Here is a 20024-nt window from a genome sequence, read left to right as displayed (position 1 = left end):
ACTAATGGGAGAAAATGATAAGAAGGTGATGAGCAACAGAGAGAAAGCAGAACAATTTAACTCATTTTTTGCATCTGTCCTTACACAAAAGGAAAAAACAGTCCAACCTATTAAAAACAGTACCGTAAAAAACAGATTTGGAATACAGGTTAAGGTACCGTATATGCCGCCATATTAAGCGACCCGGCGTATAAGACGACCCCCGTCTTTGGCACTCAGTCGCATTCCTAGAATGTCATCTTATACACCGGAAACTACCAGTATTTCCGGCGTATAAGACGACTCGGCGTATAAGACAACCCACGTCTTTGGCACCGATTTTAGTGCTTGCGGAAGTCGCCTTATACGCCGGCATATACGGTAGGCAAAAAAATAGTAAGTGAGCTCTACCTAGCCACCCTAGATGAGTTCAAAACACCAAGACCAGATAGATTACACCCTAAGGTTTTGAAGGAACTGGCAGATGTGATCTCAGAACCACTGAACTATATTTTTCAAAGATCCTGGAGCACTGGGGAACTACCAGAGGACTGGAAGAAAGTTGATGTAGTTCCCATCAAAAAAGGGAAAAAAATAGATCCACGAAACTACAGACCTATCAATCTTACATCAATCTCCTGGAAAGATTCTGGAAAAGATAATCAGACACACCCAGAGGCAAACAAAGTCATAACCAAAAGCCAACATGGGTTTGTCGAAAACAGATCATGCCAGACAAATCTTATTGCATTCTTTGACCAAGTGATAAAATTAGTGAACCAGAGAAATGCTGTGGATATAATTTATTTGGACTTCAGTAAGGCATTTGATAAAGTAGACCACAACCTACTACTTGATAAGATAGAAAAATATGGGTTAGGCAGCATCACCACCAGATGGATTCGTAATTAGCTAACCAACCATACTCAATGTCTAGTCCTCAGTGGAACTGCATCTACATGGAGGGAACTATGCAGTGGGGTATCCCAAGGCTCTGTTTTAGGCTCAATATTCTTCAATATCTTCATCAGTGATTTAGATGAGATAAATGGGGAACTCATCAAATTTGCAGATGACACCAAGCTGACAGGAATAGGGAACACTCCAGAGGATAGACTTAAGATACAGAAGGATCTTGACAGACTTGAACATTGGGCACTATCTAACAAAATGAAATTCAGTGGTGAGAAAAGTAAGGTTCTACATTTAGGCAAGAAAAACCAAATGCACAGGTACAGTATGGGTGGTATTTGGCTCAATAAGTCGTAATTGTGAAAGGGATCTTGGAGTCCTAGTGGACAATCACATAAATATGAGCCAGCAGTGTGCTGCAGCTGCCAAAAAAACCAACACAGTCCTAGGCTGCATTAACAGAGGGATAGAATCAAAGTCACGTGAAGTGTTAATACCACTTTACAATGCCTTGGTAAGGCCACTTGGAATACTGCATCTAGTTTTGATCGCCACAATGTAAAAATGATGTTGAGATTCTAGAACAGTGGTTCTCAACCTGTGGGTCGGGACCCCATTTGGGGTCAAACGACCATTTCACGGGGGTCGCCAAACAAGGCTGTCCGCCATTTTTTTCCCCTTTGGCCACGCCCCTGGCATCCGGTGATGTATAAGTGGTTGGGGGTCACCACAACATGAGGAACTGTATTATGGGGTCGCGGCATTAGAAAGGTTGAGAACCACTGTTCTAGAAAGAGTACAGAGAAGAGCAACAAAGATGATTAGGGAACTGGAGGCTAAAACATATAAAGATTGGTTGCTGGAATTGGGTATGTCTAGTTTAATGAAAAGGACTAGGGGTGACATGCTAGCAGTTTTCCAATATTTGAGGGGCTGCCGCAAAGAAAAGATGTTCAATTTATTTTCCAAAGCACCAGAAGGCAGGGCAAGAAACAATGGATGGAAACTGATCAAGGAGAGAAGCAACCTAGAACTAAGGAGAAATTTCCTGACAGTTAGAACAATTAATCAGTGGAACAAGCTGCCTCCAGAAGATGTGAATGCTCCAACACTGGAAGTTTTTAAAAAGAAATTGGGCAACCATTTATCTGAAATGGTATATAGGGCTTCCTGCCTGAGCAGGGGGTTGGACTAGAAGACCTCCAAGGTCCCTTCCAATTCTGTTCTTCTCTTCTGTTCTCTTCTGTTCTGTACAGCTGATTTGCATGGCAGAGGCATTACTCTAGAGAAATGGAAAACTATATCATTTGTGGGGGGATCTCATTTTTTGTCTTACCTATTTAGATGCCATCCAAATATTATCAGCATTCTTGAGCTCAGCCAAGGATAGTTCACAATAGATGATATCAATACAACCAGATTTTAAAAAGTTGAAACACATAATAATGAAAAAATATCAGTTTATTTTTCAGCACATTACTCCTAATTCCTTTGTGGCTGCCACTTAAAGTTCCATGTCAAGCCACAGTTCAGTGTCTGAACACAAGGAATGAGCAAACTGAATTAATTCATATATTAACATTTTTTGTAGATCTCTCTCTCTCTCTCTCTCTCTCTCCCTCCCTCCCTCCCTCCCTACCCCCCTCCCTCTCAGCCTTCTCAAAAGAATAGTTTTACCTACCATTGTGTCACTAACCCTAATGCTGCCCTACTAGTCTTTGGAACTGCTCTTCTAGAATCATTTCTCTAACAGATGTGTGTAAACTCCTTACCACAATCTGACAACCAAATTTTTGATGCAATATCATGATTCTCTTCCTCCTCCTCCTCCTCCTCTACTTTTTATAGCTTCAGTAAAAGCCAGGAAGATCATCAGTGGCATTATCTTGACTCACCATTTTTTCTGCTCAGATCAGGTAAAACCATCTTCAAGCTAAAAGAGCCCTTCACATCAGATTTGTAGGTTTTAAACGTCAATCATCTTGATGCTATTATTAGTCTCTCAGGCTTCTAACTGTCCTCCCTCTTCAACATCCCTCCAATCTGAATTTGGGTACCCCATGGTGAAAGGAGTAACAAAACCAATTCTCCTCAAAGGTTCTACTCCTAATTTCTTCATTGAAAATAAAAGCTGATTGTTTAAGATGAACTTGTTTATTATTCTGATCAGGAAGTTTTTTCAAATTGGCCTAGCAGACATATTGATAGACTATAAATTTTCTTACCAAAGAGTTCTGTCTCTGTAGTTTTATAAAAGTTCCAGAAATGGATGTGGACTGGGGAGTGGTCAAGCAATCTAAACTGTCTCAGTGATTAGAGTACTTTGTAGAAGTGAATGTCTGGTAAGGATGGGATCTGTCTGGTTTGCGCTTGCCTTTGAGAGGAAGGAAAGGAAAGGAAAGGAAAGGAAAGGAAAGGAAAGGAAAGGAAAGGAAAGGAAGGAAGGAAGGAAGGAAGGAAGGAAGGAAGGAAGGAAGGAAGGAAGGAAGATTGTGTGTGTGCATGTAGTTATGTACTGTATATGTACTATCTATCCGGTTTGTGTGTATATGTATAAATAAACAGCTGGTGTATATGGGTACATGTATATGTTATGTCTATTTATCTAAGTGGGAAGGAAGGGAGGAAGGGAGGGAGGGAGGAAGGAAGGAAGGAAGGAAGGAAGGAAGGAAGGAAGGAAGGAAGGAAGGAAGGAAGGAAGGAAGGAAGGAAGGAAGGAAGGAAGGAAGGAAGGAAGGAATTCACTATGAAATCTACCATAAGATGAAATACTAAGTCTCTCCTTTGATTTTGCTGTGCAAGAAAACTTGGAATTGGGGGCATGGTAATGAGAGAAAAAGTGTTTGGATTCTTAAGCTGAGATAAATTTGTGGCTTCTACATTGCTATAAAGTTAGCATAGTTTAAAGAACAGAAGACAGGCCCGTAGAGACATTAGAACAACATAGTTTATGGTTTTGCATCATTTATTTGCTGTTCTCTCTTGTCCATTGTCTGTCTGTACATTTTTAAATAATAACTCAGATACCCACTGAGGCATGACATGAGAATGAAGTCATCGGAAATTGACAGGGATATTTGCTTTTGTTTACAACACCAGGTGTTTGTCATGAAAAAGACAAGGCCAAAATATGAAGCAGTTTACATCATCCTTAATTACACTGCTGTATCACTGCCTCGTTAAGACAGTCAGTTAAGTCCCACATTAGCTGCTATAATTTTGCTGAAGTGGATTGAGCACTTTCTTGGGAGCCAGGACATAATTAAGTTTAAATCTGAATTTTGCTGATGGTTTGATTTTGGTTTTGGTCAGATGATTATTTATTGTTGTCAGAGCTGGCTCCGGTGGAGTTGAAGATGAAGCAGTTGGTAGTCATTGTAGTCAGTGCAGATTCTTCTAAATCTTTCAACCAGCCTTCAGAGATATGGATGCACAAGAAACTGTTCCCCTTTCCCTTCAATATCTTATTCAACCATCTGTTATCTTCAATTTGCTTTTCATTCACTGTCAGAATAGTTTTGGAATCAGTTCATTCATATGTTTCTGAGTTCAGTGGGAGATCCAGCCAGACTTAAGGCACTCAGTCTGCCAAATTTCAGATAAATTGGACAAAACCTCCTGATATCTATCAGATTATAGATTCAAGACCTACCATGTTGATCAGATCTTGATCCCATTTGGCTTTAGTAAAGTACTGGCCTTATCCTTACAAAAGGGGAAATAAAGCTGAAAAAAAAAAACTGAATGGATCCTAGGTCTAAGTCCATCACAACCTATAATATATTTTCAATTAGTTAATCTATTACTCTTGGACATTGTGAGGATAAAAAAGAAGTGAAGAACTGCGTATGCTGATCCATTTGTAAAAAAAATGTAAGATATAAACAGAAAAATATGTAGCGCAGAGCTCTGACTATAATTCTAACTAGACTTAACTGGACCATGAGGGGCAGAATTAGCAAATTCTGGGCACATCTTAACTCCAGTAAGATTATACTCTTCCTGGAGCTGTTTGTGATTAAAATAAATTTCCCTGGACAGCTCTATTATCTATTATTCCTTCTGGGAAAATGTAAGGAAGTTGTGTATAGTATTTTCCAGTTGGATGCCTTGTAGACTGAATAGCCCCCACAATTTCTAGTCATTATTTTAATTGTTATTGGGAACTATAGAAGTTGTAATCCAACATGTCTGGAGAGATGCAGCTTGAGAAAAATCACATCCTGTATAAAAACAAAAATTTACAGTTATTTACAAATGTACAGACTAAATAAGGATCATTGGGGAACAAGCACATGATTAATCATTTCTACTGCATTAACATTTCAGGATGCCAAAATCCAATTTGCTTTCCTATTACAGATTGTTCTGTAACGATGGATGATGAATGCCGGCCAACTCTTAGAAACTGTGAAAGGCAGAAGTAGAAAAATGTGACATTACATGGCAATTAATACTTTTCTAGATTAAGGATTGCCATGTGGAAATTATTGAACATTCCTTATATGTTTGCCTTTGGATGATTTTTATATATAGTCATATATTACACTTTTCATTTAGTATAGTGTTCAGGCATCCCGTGTAGGCAATTTTGTGAGTTTTTCTATAATAATTCTAATCTTTCATTGTTGATTAAATAATGCAGCTATTGTAATGAAAATATATTCATTTGCAGATTAATTCAATTCAATTAAACTGATTAGATTTGTTAATAGCTTAGAAAATCCACCAAAAGAATAAAAGCAGTTATTTTGTAGGTCTTGGTATATGAGTAAGTTTTTGTGCATTGTTGATGTTTCAAGACCATTTGACACAGGACTGTACAAAGAGCCTTGCAGGTTCAGACTAAAGATATACCTAATCCAAATCTACTGTGGCCAACCTGATTTCTTTTAAGAAGCTTAAACTTTTGAGACTCTCATATTTTTTTCCTGAGCTAGACCTAATTCATATAGTTGGATGTTTCATGATATGACAAGAGAAAGAAAATGCAAAGTAAATGGGTAGGTTTATTTATTTATTTTTATTTATAACCCATCTTTATTATTTTTACAAATGACTCAAAGCAATGAACATGTCCAACACACCTTCCTCTTCTATTTTCCCTACAACAACAATTCTTGTGGGGTGAGCTGGGCTGAGAAAGAATGACTGATCCAAGGTCACCCAGCTGGCTTTCATGGCTAAGGTGGATTTGAACTCACAGTCTCTTGCTTTCTATCCTGGTACCTTAACGACTAGACCAAATTGGCTCTATTTAGGTATCACTGGGATATCATGTAAGGTACATAATGTCTAGGTTATTGCAATTTCATGTCAACTCCTAGTGACCACATAGACAGATTTTCTCCATTACTGTCTATTCTGAACCTGTCTTTCAAGTCTCCCAGCACTGGACTCATCACCACTGTGGGTCCATCTGCCCTGGTGCTGGTCATCCTCTTTGCTTTTACCTTTCTCAACATTTGAGCCTTCTCCAGAGAGCTGGGTCTTTACGTAATGTGTCCAAAGTAGGATAATTTGAGCCTGTCATTTTTGCCTCGAGTGAGAACTTTGGATTTTTCACTGAGTTGCGCCTGATTTTATAACTTTTTTGCAAATGATTGTTAAGTGAATCACTGTAGTTGTTGTATAAATCACACAGTTGTTAAGCTAATTTGGCTTTCCCCATTGAGTTTGCTTGTCGGAAGCCAATTGGGAAGGTCACAAATGGTGATCACATGACCCTGGGATAATGTAACTATCATAAATATATGCTGGTGCCAAGTGCCTGAATTTTGATCACGTGACAGTGGGGATGTTACAACGGTCATACTCTTAAATGCAAAGGCCAGTCGTCATTTTTTTCAGTAGTGTTGTAACTTCAAACAGTTGCTAAATGAATGACTTACATATTTGTAACATCTTCTGAGATCCATCTGGCTGAGATTAAGAGAAAGATCTTTTGATAACTGAATCTAAGGTTATGAAATTTAATGAAGGCTTCCCATATTAAGGGATTTTTGTTTCTGTTTCTGCCAGATTTCTAGTAGTAATGTTGCTGCTATGGTATTTTTCTTGTATTCCTATACATTTCCATTTCCAATTCACTTTGAAGACACTGTGTTGCTGTAGTTTTTTTTTTTTAGAAAGAGGGAAAGAAACAAGATTTGATATGTAGGATCTCCCTTCTAAGGCTCGGTAATAACGTGTCTCGTCACTGCAGAATTATAGTTAGTAGCAAAATCAGAATCCTGATTACGTCATGAAAAAAGAAACAACAGGCTTAGGAGGAAAACAACCTGCAGATTAATGATTACGCATCTGGCTAGTCAATCGTGGTCTATAATTTTAAAGGGAGACAAGGGTATCACCTCTGCTATTTGGTTATCATTCCAAAGGGGTTATTTCCAAATGAATTATATGGTTTATAAGTGTACGTTTTTTCCTCTTCTTACTGACACTTGTTTTCAGTTGCTTACATTTCTTCAACCATCCATAATAAACTGGCAGTGACATACGTAATATGGTCATTGTGTATACTCACTTCATTGGAAGTCAGATGTCACATAACTAAGAATGGTTGATCTTAAAGACATGTTTCCCACAAACGGGATAAAACTTAAACCTGTGTTTGTTGTTATATATGCTTGTTTTGGAGCTGGCAGTTCAGTAAATCACTTTGAGTACTATACAAATTCCTTTTAATCTATTCCTCTGCCTATCTCAATAGATTTCTATGTACAGGGGATGTATTTGCCTTTCTTATCATCTGAAATGTTCTTATTACAGTCAGAAATCTTCTATTTCAGATTTATTTTTTCCCCTTTTATCTTTTTTTTTTCTCCAAAGCTTTCTAGCTTAACTCAGCCAAAGACTTGATACAAGATGGCTAAATGAGAATATTTCTTGGCTCAATTTTTTCCCCACAAAAATTACACTCCATCTAAAGATTCTGGGCAGCTTTCCACTAAAATGACAGCAAACTGAAATCAGTTAAAATATATTATTAAAAATTAAACTGGGATTTAAAAATTAAAACCAAAATAACTTCAACTACGTTAACCAACAGCTCAGTGAAAACATTTCAGGACTTGAATACACAGCAAAAAGGGGATCATCTTTTCTGCCTTCCTCAAAGCACAGAATATATCAATCTAAATTTAGGGGACAGAAAATGGGCTACTACCAGTTCTTTTATTTATTTGATTTTTTACCCTGCCTGTATTACTTTATAAATAACTCAAGGCAATTAACATATCTAATTCCCCCTCTTCCTGTTATCTCTACAACAACAACCCTGTGAGGTGAGTTGGGCTAATAGAGAGTGACTTGCCCAAAGACAGAAAGTCCTTTTGAAAGAAAAGTCTTCATCAAGGTCCAGTCCAAGCCGGGGATAAACAACATGGTGACTGCTTTAGAAAGAAGGTTGCAATATATTGAAGAGCCAGACAGAAAGATGGTTTTGGCAGGAAAGAGAGGGAAAAAAGGGCTGAGCACATGCGGAGAGTGGGTTTTTATACCCTCTGGAGTCTTTTGTTTTGAGTTGCTTCCTGTTCCTGTGGCATGAACTTTGACCTGAGTCTGAGTGTGCTTTTCTGGTATTCTGATGGTGATGGGTTAGTCCTATTATGACCAAAGGTCATATCCTGCTTCGCTGGGGCTAATGAGAGTTTGGGTGGGGTATGCAGATTTTAGGTGTCTTTGTCTTCCTAAGCTTCTAGCTCCAACTTTCCTGATGGTTTACATCTGCATTTGTACAGAGCTAGCTTCTGCTTAGGGGAGGGAGACCTGGGGCTATCAAGGAAAACTGGGCATGCTTTTCTGTCTCTTTAAGATCCTTGAAGGAAATATATTTTTCTGCCCTTTTCCTTCTCTGGGGGCTGACTTCCCACAGTCCTATTTTTAAATGTCCAGCTCCATAGCTTTCTGTAGGTAAGTGGAGGACTCCAAAGCATTTTCTCTGAGATTGAATGCACAGAATAGGCAGATTCTGTTCAGAAAAGATGACCCCATAGATTTATTGATGTATTTATTGGATTTCTATAGCCCTTGTAGTCATGTTATACACATTACTCTGGGTGACACACAATATTAAACTGAGAATCAAGCCACAGAGCGTTTATAATCAGACTTTGGATTGTACTAGGAAACAAATTAGTTGTCAAGCCCCAAGTAACTGGGCAAGTTAAAAAAAAAAACAAGAATAACTTCAGCAAGACATGTTTAGCACTAATTTGAGGATGAATACAGAAACCTGGTGACTGCAAGAGTCACCAAGAGTCATTTACAGTAAGTCGCCTTGAATGATTTGAAACATTCCCCCCCCCCAAAGTCTTTTGGCACTAAGTCAGAATTGTAATTTATGTGGGTGGACTTCATGCAGATGGATTTGCCTTCTCTCTTAAGTGTTCTTATTATTCTCCCTTTCTCTCCTTTCCAGCCTCCCCACAGTCTCTCACATTTGTGAATGATTGTTGTCAAGGTAATAGTTACTGCAGACTAAAATGAAGCCACCTTAAGCAGTTGATATAAGAGTGCAGTTCCCTCTTATAAGTTAAGTTATACTTCAAAATCATTTTGGTTCCTGGTGACATCTCCTGCATGTTTTTTGGCAGCCTTTTTGGAAGTGACTTGCCGATTCCTTCTTCCTAGGGCTGACTGGCCCAAGGTCACCCAGCTGACTTCCTTCCTAAGGCAGGATTAGAATTCCTGGTCTGATTTCTAGTCTGATGCCTTAACCACAACACCAAACCATCTCTCTACATCCCTTATACCCACTGCATTTACCCATTGAATTTTCAATTTCTTTCCTTTCCAACAGCCAATAGATATCTTGTTCTGCATTACTTAGAATTGGTGTTAGGTGGCAGCTGATTCTTAACACAAATGGAAATTCTGATCTGGGAAGCTCTAGCTCTCAATGCATTTGTCACATGAAAAAAAACTAAAAATCTAATAGCAATAGCACTTAGACTTATATATAACTTTATAGTACTTTATAGCACTCTGAGTGGTTTACAAATATCAGCATATTGTCCCCAACCATCTGGGTCTCAATTTACTGACTTCAGAAGGAAAGCTGAATCAACCTTGAGCCGGTAAGAATCGAACTCCAGGCTTTGGGCAGAGTTAGTCTGCAATATGCATTCTAACCATTGCACCATCGCATGTAAGATTGGGTTAGTCACTTTCCTTCAGCCCACTTCTGAAAAAAAACTGCTGGAATTTGTCCAGGCTATCTCCAACAATCGGACACAATTGAATGGAAGAAAAAAAAGTTACCTTGTTCATGGAAACTAATCAAGGAGAGAAGCAACCAATAACAGTGATGGCGAACCTTTTAGAGACCGAGTGCCCAAACAGGTGCCAGGTGGCCCACTAGGTGGGCATGGCTATGGTGGTCATGGCAGACTGGGTGGGTGTGGCCAAGGTGGGCATGGTCACCTCGATGTTGCTCTTGGGGAGGGATGCCTGTGGGGGCTGGGCAGGGTTGGGGAAGATCCGGGAGGTCTCTGGCAGATGGGGCGGTGGGCAGGAGACTCATCCTGCGGGGTGAGGCAAGGCTAGGCAGGGCGGGGTTGCCATTGTCACAGGACAAGGTGAGGCAGGGGCCGGGGCAGCGGCTGCCTAACACCATTGGCCCCCGCACACAGAGGCCAGCGAACGCATGGGGGCCGACAGTGTCAGCAGCCACAGCCTGGTGGCCCCTCAACCAGTGCGCTCTGGGGCTCCGCAGCCCACCACCGCAGTTCAGAGAAGCCGCTCTGAGCTGGACGGATAGCCGACAGCTGAGGAGGCAATGCAGTGGGTCGTGCCCGGGAAAAGGAGAGCGTGCGAGGCCAGGAGGGATGGGACGGAGGGGAGGGAAACCAGCCGTGCTGGGATGCATCCAGCCACATGGGACCTCGATGAGTTAGAAGGTGCCTGGTTGAAGAGGGACGGTTGCCATCTTCAGGGTGTGGCACGCATGCCCACAGAGAGGGCTCTGAGTGCCGCCTCTGGCACGCGTGCCATAGGTTTGCCACCACTGATCTATAACTAAGGAGAAACTTCCTGACAGCTAGAACAATTAACCAGTGGAACAACCTGCCTCCAGAAGCGATGAATGCTCCAACACTGGAAGTTTTTAAGAAGAGACTGGACAGCCATCTGTCCAAAATGGTATAGGGTTTCCTGCCTGAACAGGGAGTTGGACTAAATGACCTCCAAGGTCCCTTCCAATTTTTTATTATTATTATTATTATTATGAAGCTGGCCAAAATTAGAGATGGGAAGACAGCAGATTACACACATTTCATTCAATGAATACTGAAGGAATCAATTCCACTCATGCCAGAAGTAGTCCTTTTATTGTAGACAAAAATGTGAATTATTTCTGCTATAGGTCACAATAAGTTAACATGACTTTCAATAGGACTTTTTTGTTGTTTGTTTTATGTAAAGTGATTAAATTCACAGGTCTTCTATTAATGGGCAGATAAGAACTTCATAAACCTTTTGAACTTTGAAATTTGGGATGTACTTTTCCATTGTCAAAGATAAAGCAATACTCTAGTCTTTCTTTTTCTGAGTATATGATGCAAACACAGACTTTTAAAAGAAGCATAGTATTTAGGCATTAAAATTGCAGCATATTGTTTGGCGATACCTAGATTTTGTTCTGGAAGAAATGTCTGTATTTTTCCCCATAGTGTAGGGATGAGAGTCTAAATTGGAGCATTCCCAGCAGAGAGGAAATAAACAACCCATTCACAAGATTAAAATATAACTGAAAAGGAAAAGAACATATTAGACTCCTCCCTCAATGCTGTCTTTTCCACCAATTGTTCAGGTGTTTGTAGATATCCTCAAAATAACCTCAGTTGTGGAAACATGCAGTTAGCCACATTCCTTCAGTTTCCTGCAACTATTTCAGAATATTTAGTGATACGATTTCCCATTTAGACAAGCTGCTTTAGGTGAAGAGGAAATGGCCATTCCGGGTTTGCTGGTATAGAGGAAAGTAATAAACACCATAGAGCATGCTGGAATGGAAAAGTACATCCCAAATTTCAAAGTTCAAAAGTTTTTTTCAATTTTATTGAGACATGTAGGAAAAAGTTTCTAACAGCCATGTTGCCTGTCCAAGATGAATGAGAGGGAAAGGTGCAAACAGATCAACAACCAAGATACGTGCCAAAGGCATGGTGTTTCTTAGATTCTGTAGATAAAATCCTTGTACTCTAAATCAGCCGTTCTCAACCTGTGGGTTGCGACCCCATTTGGGGTCGAATGACCATTTCACGGGGGTCGCCAAACAACGCAGTCCGCCATTTTTCCCTCCTTTTCCTTAGCTGTGCTACTCCCTTTTATTCTATTGGCTTTTGAAAGCCAATAGAATAGACTCTCTTGAATAGAGTCTAATTCTATTGGCTTTCAAAAGCCAATAGAAATTGTCCAGGCTGTCTCTGCCCTGCTGAGCCCGCCAAAAGTCCCGTTCTGCAAACGGTGCTGCAAGTTGTCTGCAGCGAAGGCGAGCTGTCTGGAAGTTTCCACTCCTCCCTGCTGAGGAACTACTAAAAATGTAAGTAAAAGAGGGCCAGAGGTGGGAGGCCAGCGGGCGCAGGGAGGGTTGCTGGCGCGCGTGGGGCCCGGCGGGTGCCTTACTTCCCTTGGGCTGGGCCAGCTAGTGGCCCAGCCAGTGGTCGACCTACTCCCTCTCTGCCGCTTGCCAGCTACGCCTCGGCCGGCGCAGGGGGCGGCACCACGCATGCACGGCGCTCCCGGGCAGAGAAAGTCCTCGACTTACGACCGGTTGGGTAGTCCTCGACTTATGTCTGGTTGGGCAGTCCTCGACTTACGACCGGTTGGGTAGTCCTTGACTACCCAACCGGTCGCGACATTAAAAAGGTTGAGAACCACTGCTCTAAATTGTGCTGTATCTTTTGCTACAAATATTGGAGCACTACCACTACTTTTATTTCATAGTAATATTGCTTGAAGAAAATAAAAATACAACTTGCCTAAGTAGGTGATTTGTTAAATTAATTTACTGCTCCTTATTATGAAAATATAAATGATCCAAGCAAATCATGGCAGATTCAGTTGGTTCAAAGATCCCTTTTTTGTTTAATCATTTCAAACCAAGGTCCCATCAGTTATATGTGAAATTAAGTTTGCTTTTTTTAAAAAAAACCACCTTGTAAAATAATATGCACTTTTTAAATATTCCATTGCATTTTCTCCTGTTATGCCCATTCCTTGAATTACAGAATTTCTTAATGTAGAATTTTGTTGCCATCCCTTTTAAGTTTGCATGAGGAACTGCTCCATTCCTACCTCTGTGTCATTTATGAATAAATAAAAAGCACTGATCACAGTACTGCACAATTTGCAGACTCCGTTACAGAACAGACTTTTTGTGAAGAGTTATAATTAACCTCTGATATCATCTAAAAATGAAAGTAAACAAAATCATCACCATATTTTCATTGGGAATAACAATTTTAAATATTAATAACAATTCAACACCATGGGTAAATCCAAGTTGTCACAATTATAATTGGAGTTGGAGAGTAAAGCTTACATTTTTGTTGGTGGGTAAAATTTCAAAAGCTCTGAAGGCAAGATAGACAGCCATATGCTTTACTTTGTATTTCTGCATTGTATAGGAGGTTGGACTTGATGGCTGCCTTAAATGACAACTTCCAGCTCTGCGATTCTGTGAATACCAAACTAAGTGCTTGGGAAAGTTGATAATCTAATGACCAAATAATTCGGGAAAGAGGAAATATCACTATATTTCTCTTTCTCTTTTTCAAAGCATATCAATAATTATTTCTATGTTTCCCAGTCTTCCTGTCTCAGACTTCATCCTATGTTTTAGTTAGGCAGCCTACATATCTGTCAATTTCTCTGTTCATTCCCATTTTCTTTTCCATTTCCTCTTCCCTTTATTTTAATTATGAAAGGCTTGGGAGATAGATGGGTATCAACTGTTTGTCAACTGCTTAGGATAAACCCTGCCAAATAACTAGGCAGTGAAACATCCCAAGCTTGCCACCTAGGGTGAGGACCATCTTTGCTATTAACTGGGTTACACATTCTTCAAGGTATTCGTTTTTGTGAATCAAAGGGATAAGAGGCAGGTAAATAAATTTAGAATAGAATTAAAGGGAAGGGTCTAGGACAGGGGTGTCAAACTGGCGGCCTGCAGGCCAGATGCATCATGTGCAGGCCACACCCACCTCAGCTCCACAAAGGCAAAAAATGTCGCAATACGTCATGATACGACACGTGACATGATTGAGTTTGACACCCGTGGTTTAGGCTGCCCATTCTCTTGGTTGTTCTGTTGCTGCTAGGTGAATACAGGAGTAGGGATGAGACAAAAGGATTCAGAAAAAGTGATTGGGCCATTTGGTGGCCCCAAAAATATGGGAATGGTTTGTTTGTTTCAAATACATATTTTAAGTATCACTTTATCATATATAGGCATGAAAATGAATGAATATAAATGCAAACAAAGTGTGGTGGATTAGCTTGCTTTATGAAAAAAGTTTGAGAATATTCATGAAGAATAGTGAGAGATTCTGAATTTGAAACAGACAATTTCTTTGTCATGTCAGAAACATATTTTTGGGGGAAAATAAAGGAAAAAAGAAATTGGAGGCTGAATGATCACAAGAAAAGAAAATATGAGTCATGTATGAAAAGTATCAAAATGAAATGGAAGTGAACGTAATAAGTGGAAACGAGATAATTAGAGAGGATATGAAAGTTATTTTGAAAAGAGTAAAAATAATTATGTTACAATGTCCCCCTGAAATGGGTAGACTGAGTAAAAAAAATAGTCTGATCAAATGAAGAAGCAAAGGAGCATGTGGATGAGAAACATGCATGTAAGAGAATGATGCAAAAGTTCTAGCATGTAAATTGTTGAGACTAGAATTGATTGTAATTATGAGAGCAGAATAAAGATGTAATATATGCTGGTCTATAATATTCTGGGCACACAGTATGTGCCAGAAGGAAAAAATAGCTGCAAACAATGTAATTGAAGAGGGTACTGGAGTGGGAGGGGGAGGGAGGGAGGGAGAATATAGAATGATTTTGGTGGAAATAAAACTTGTTTTGGAATTGGATAAATAACTCTAAACAAGAAGATAAAACATCTAGCAAACTGTATGGAAATATAAATATTAGTGTGCAAAGATGATGAACAGGGTTCATAAAAGTTGTAAGAATGATGGAAAATAGTAAGGCTGCAGATGTAAAAGGTGTAAGAAGAAAAATATAACAGTTGTTTATGAGGAAGCTGTGGAACTTGTTTAATGTGTGTGTTAAGATTACATCTGGGAATTGGAAGAATACTGGTATTGTTCCCCTACCAAAAGAAAGATATGGTAAAAGTAAATGCCAAAACTTGACCAAAAGGCTGTAAGAGGTGACAATAAGCACAATTTAGCATATGCAGTGCACCTTTTCTTGGATTTTTCAGATTTTTTTTCATAAAGAATTCTTAGAAATACAGAAGTTTGCATATTGTTTTGTAAACCATTAATTGGTCTGCAATAATGAAGGTACAGCCTAATATAGTTTCTGAATTTTGGGTCAGTATGACTGCCTTTGGTTTTCATGTAATCTGGGAGAAATAATGAACAAGAATACATTGTAGATCAGTTAAAGATTAAAGTATTTGCACAATAATTCATCTAGTAAGATAGGGTTTTTTTGAAGTGTTTATAAAGATACAAACACCTTCTAACTATTAATATTCCACTACTGAGATCAGCAGACAATGTAAACTTTTCTTGTAAGCATTTGACTCCTGATATGCAGCCTGTTTAGTTGGACAGCAATCCTAAAAGTGGAAAGAAAAGGACATGTGTCACTTTCCTATAGCTTTAAAGGGAAGGATTGATTAATGGGGCCTTTTTAACTTTACTGAACAATGGGAACCTTGATTTTGCACTTTTTTTTAAAAAAAAAGAATTATTATGTACTAAGTGCTCCAGCTGTTTTTTTCACTTATGGTCAAAAAGTCCATAATAAAAGTATGCCACCTTAGAAAATGTTTGGTTGTGGGAAAAGAGCAGATAGTGCTATATATTTATTTCCATATACAGCATTGGCAGGAAGAATTACCTGCATATACAGAGATTCAGAGAAGGAACAAAAAATGCATAATAAGTTAATTAACATTCCCAAGAAAGTCAGGATTAGTACTTAGGATATTCTACTAGTTATAGTTGACCATCAGTGATTCAGAGTGCTAAAGCCCATAAGACTGAATTATGATTTAGAACTTATATACATTTGTGTATGCTAAAATCTTGGCTGCCTCTTTTAAGGAAGGAACTTGTTGGGGATGAGCAGTTAGCAAGAGAATTAAATGCCACAAAGCTTCAAAGGAAAATCAATGTGCTTCCTGTCACCTCCCCTCCCCTTTTCCTGCATATGGCCAATTTTTAGTCATGTGATATAGACATCCCAAAAGCATGAAGTTGCTTCCTGTGTTATGTTTTCAGTATTATGGTTCACCTTAGCTTTAGCAGCTGGTTTTTGCGTCAGTCATTGTATATTTGTGTACATTTCAGAGTAATGACTCTTTACTAAAGGACCTTTACAAGCAAGATCTCTACTGAAAAAAAGAACTGACCCAATTTGCCATACAATGGGCACGTCAAACGAAGAGATGGTCTCAACGGAACAGAACCTGAACCCACTCTGCTTTGAATGTGGCCAGCAGCACTGGACAAGAGAGAATCACTTGTACAATTATCAGAACGAGGTGGACGATGATTTGGTTTGCCATATTTGCCTTCAGCCCTTGCTACAGCCATTAGACACGCCTTGTGGTCACACATTCTGCTATAAGTGCCTACGAAACTTTTTGCAAGAGAAGGATTTCTGTCCCTTAGATCGCAAAAGGCTCCATTTTAAATTGTGCAAAAAATCTAGCATCCTTGTTCACAAACTGCTTGACAAGCTCTTGGTGCTGTGTCCCTTTACTTCAGTGTGCGAAGAGGTAATGCAGAGATGTGACCTGGAAGCACACCTGAAAAACAGGTAAATAGTGAGAGAATGCGCCTAATCAACTTTATTATTATAATTATATGCTACTTGCCTGCCTGCCTGCCTGCCTGCCTGCCTGCCTGCCTGCCTTCATATAGTTTGTTTCCTTCCCATTCTGTCTCCTCTTTGGATATTATTTAAAGGTGATGATAAATGAATGGCGGAAGATCAGCCTTGTGCTTCTTAATAAAGCAAAATGAAAGGAGGGTGAAACTATCTCTAGGACTGTTGATGTTTTACAGCTGTCTAGCCCTATGTATGCATTCTGTTTGGGTGAAAAATCATGTGATAAGGAAGAATCTTTCTCTCTTCCTTTTGATTGTCTGAAATGTAGACATAGAAAAGATTCTCTAACAGAATTGGCCCTCCAAAATGTGGTTAATAGGGAGAATAATGGAGCTAGTCTACTTGAATTTGCTCTCCTATCTTTTAAACAACCAATGAAGCACATCAATTAATTAAATTAAATTATTCTCATTTTTCTTTCTCTTTTGACCCTTTCCTGTCAAAGATAAGTAAAATCCTATTTTTCTGGAGTAAAAATCGGTGACAGTATCATGCTCTGGATTGCAAAGTAATAAACAAGGTGGTATCAAACCATGAGGGTGCCCACACAAAGAGAGATCTCTACTCTACAAGCTGTTTATAAATCATGAAAAAAATTCTCATAGGACTCAAGGGATGGTTAAAGATAATGTGAAATATGAAATAGGTGTTGGGAGGTTCAGGAAAAATGGAATAATTGTTCGTAGTTGCTTGGAGCTAGCTACTACTATAGCATCTATCTGATCAAACTGCTATCCAGTATTAATTGTCCTCTTCCTAGAAAACCTTCTTTCCTAACTTTTGGCTCTTCATTGCCTCCCAGCCCAACTTAGTACATAATTGTAGCAGAAAAAAAATAGAGGAACAGATACTGTGCTTGAAAGTTTGATTACTCCAAAGAAAGGCAGCGTTATAAATCTAAAAGATAAAAAAGGTAGACATTTTGCTTGGCAAATTAGTCAGATGTGGACTGGGACTTTAACATCTTTACCTCTGGATGAGGTGCAGTACCCCAGACAGACCTGATCTATAACTTGGGGGTTCTCCTGGACTTATGACCCCTGTTCAAAGAACAGGTGGCATTTATGGTTAGGAGAACCTTTGCATAACTGCAAATTGCAGCCTTTCCTGGATCAAGAGTCCCTGACCCTCTCAGGTCACACAAGCCCTAATCATCTCATGTCTAATGTCTATTGGAATGTGCTCTACCCTTGAAGAACAGCTGGAAGCCTATAATGGCACAGAATGCAGCAGTGCAAGCAATTCTTAGAGCCACTACACTGGCCCATGTTATACCACTGCTTCGAAAGCTGCACTGCTTACTGATCTGCTTCCAGGTGCAATTCAAGGTTAAAGCCCTGCATGGCATGGGTCCAATCTACGTGAGGAACTATGTCATCCCGATGGGACTGACCCACCCTACCTGCACCAGTAGAGGGAGCATATTGTGGATCCTGTCAGCCAAGTTATGTCAACTGGCAAGATCCAGAAGAAGAGCCATCTCTGCTATGGCTAACCCTAACCCTCTGGAACGTCTACCCCGAGGTGAGATTGGCCTCCTGAGATTTCATAAGAGCTTTAAGAACTGGCTGTGCCAGATGGCTTGAGCACCCAATGGGGGAGCTTCACACCAGAGATGTCAGGGAGGTGGGATTAGATTTTAGTCAATTACTCTCTTCTTTGCCATCTTGTCTCAGTGATTGTATCCGTTAAATGTTTTTATCTGCTATGTTTTTTACAGTGGATGATTTTAATGTTTTTCAATGTTTTTATGCTGTAGCGGTCCAGTGTTGTTGGATACAAGAAATGGTAGCAAGTAAATTTTATAAATAAATGGACTGGTTATGCGTAACTCTAATAAATGATAAATTGATTATACAATTTCAGCTTTGAAGGAACAATCCCCAACTGCCCATTTGAGGTCCCCACTGAACACTGATAAGTTTAATGATCTGTGATATATTAATATCACAGATAATATAGTAAAACCTTTGGGTGTCAAGACGGCTAACCATATCCACAGCAAAGTGTAATTGTTGTTCGCCACAGATCTCGCTAATTCAACTTTGGACATCTAAAGGACTTCAAATATATAAATATAATGTATATAAAATTAAAAAAAAATCCCAAATCAGCCAACATTCCCAAGCACACCATTCAACCAATAGCATGGACTTGATTACTCTCCCAACCCGTGCCTGGGAAAACACCCAGATCTGAAAGGCAAGCAGTGCCAGGGCCAGCTGAACGTCAGGTGTAGGGTGTTCCAGAGAGCAGGTGCAGAAAAGGCATGCTTCTTGGTTCCATTAACTCCATAATACATAAAATCTGGAGTATGTCCTCTCCTGCCCAACCTAATGTGATGGGTAGAAATTATGCTGAAATAATGACAAGCGCATAATGATGTCATTGAGCAAATGGAACCATTATGTATTTTTGTTTTGATATCTGATGCAGAACATAGGTTTGGACGTTTGTGTGGTGATGTCACAAATGTCATTTTGCTCTGGTTCCGAGCAGTTATGAAATCAACTAAATATGTTTTTATTGCTTTGAGGACTTCATTTCTTCGAAATGCGAGGCCAAAGATTTCTTCTTTTGTAATATATTAGTTCAGTGATGGCAAACCTTTTAGAGACTGAATGCCCAAACTGCAACTCAAAACCCATTTATGCACCGTTGGGTGCCGGGTGGGCGTGGCCCATTGTGTGGGCGTGGCTGTGGTGGTAACAGCAGACTGGGTGGGACTAAAAAGTTCAATCAATCACTTCTAACTTTGCAAGATCTTTTTTTTTCCCCGAAAAGTTGAAATTACTGATTGAACCTTTTTTTTTTTTTTTTTTTTTGCACACAGCAGTGGATGCCTAAAGTGAAAAGGTTTTATAAAACCCAGCTGAAGGCCTAGGACTGGGGCGATGGTGCACGTGTCCACAGAGAGGGCTCTGAGTGCCGCCTCTGGCACCCGTGTCATAGGTTCGCCACCACTGTGTTAGTTCCTTGACTTACAGAAAATGAAAACAAAACAAAATCTACAGCTGGCCAGAATAGTC

General features: G+C 39.6%; 1 protein-coding gene across 4 annotated transcripts in view; it reads left to right on the top strand.

Moving 5' to 3' along the window:
• Window positions 1–20024, top strand: part of LNX2 (ligand of numb-protein X 2) — an 82087-nt gene that overhangs the window by 47200 nt on the left and 14863 nt on the right. For 2 of the 4 annotated variants that reach the window (XM_039356734.1, XM_039356744.1), the window contains exon 2: window positions 16452–16923. The exons of 1 other annotated variant lie outside the window; for it this stretch is intronic. In XM_039356734.1, coding sequence (XP_039212668.1) covers window positions 16529–16923 — 395 coding nt within the window. In that variant the 5' untranslated portion in view covers window positions 16452–16528. Of the gene's footprint in view, window positions 1–16451; window positions 16924–20024 lie in introns of those variants that run through there. One more of the 4 variants, XM_039356753.1, reaches the window with a different exon arrangement.

The sequence above is a fragment of the Crotalus tigris genome, unplaced genomic scaffold (genome assembly GCF_016545835.1).
Source record: "Crotalus tigris isolate CLP2741 ecotype Arizona unplaced genomic scaffold, ASM1654583v1 scf7180000017573.2180621, whole genome shotgun sequence".
In the NCBI taxonomy this organism is placed as follows: domain Eukaryota; kingdom Metazoa; phylum Chordata; class Lepidosauria; order Squamata; family Viperidae; genus Crotalus; species Crotalus tigris.
The sequence above is the reverse complement of the archived record's forward strand: the minus strand, read 5'-3'. Positions and strand labels throughout refer to the sequence as shown.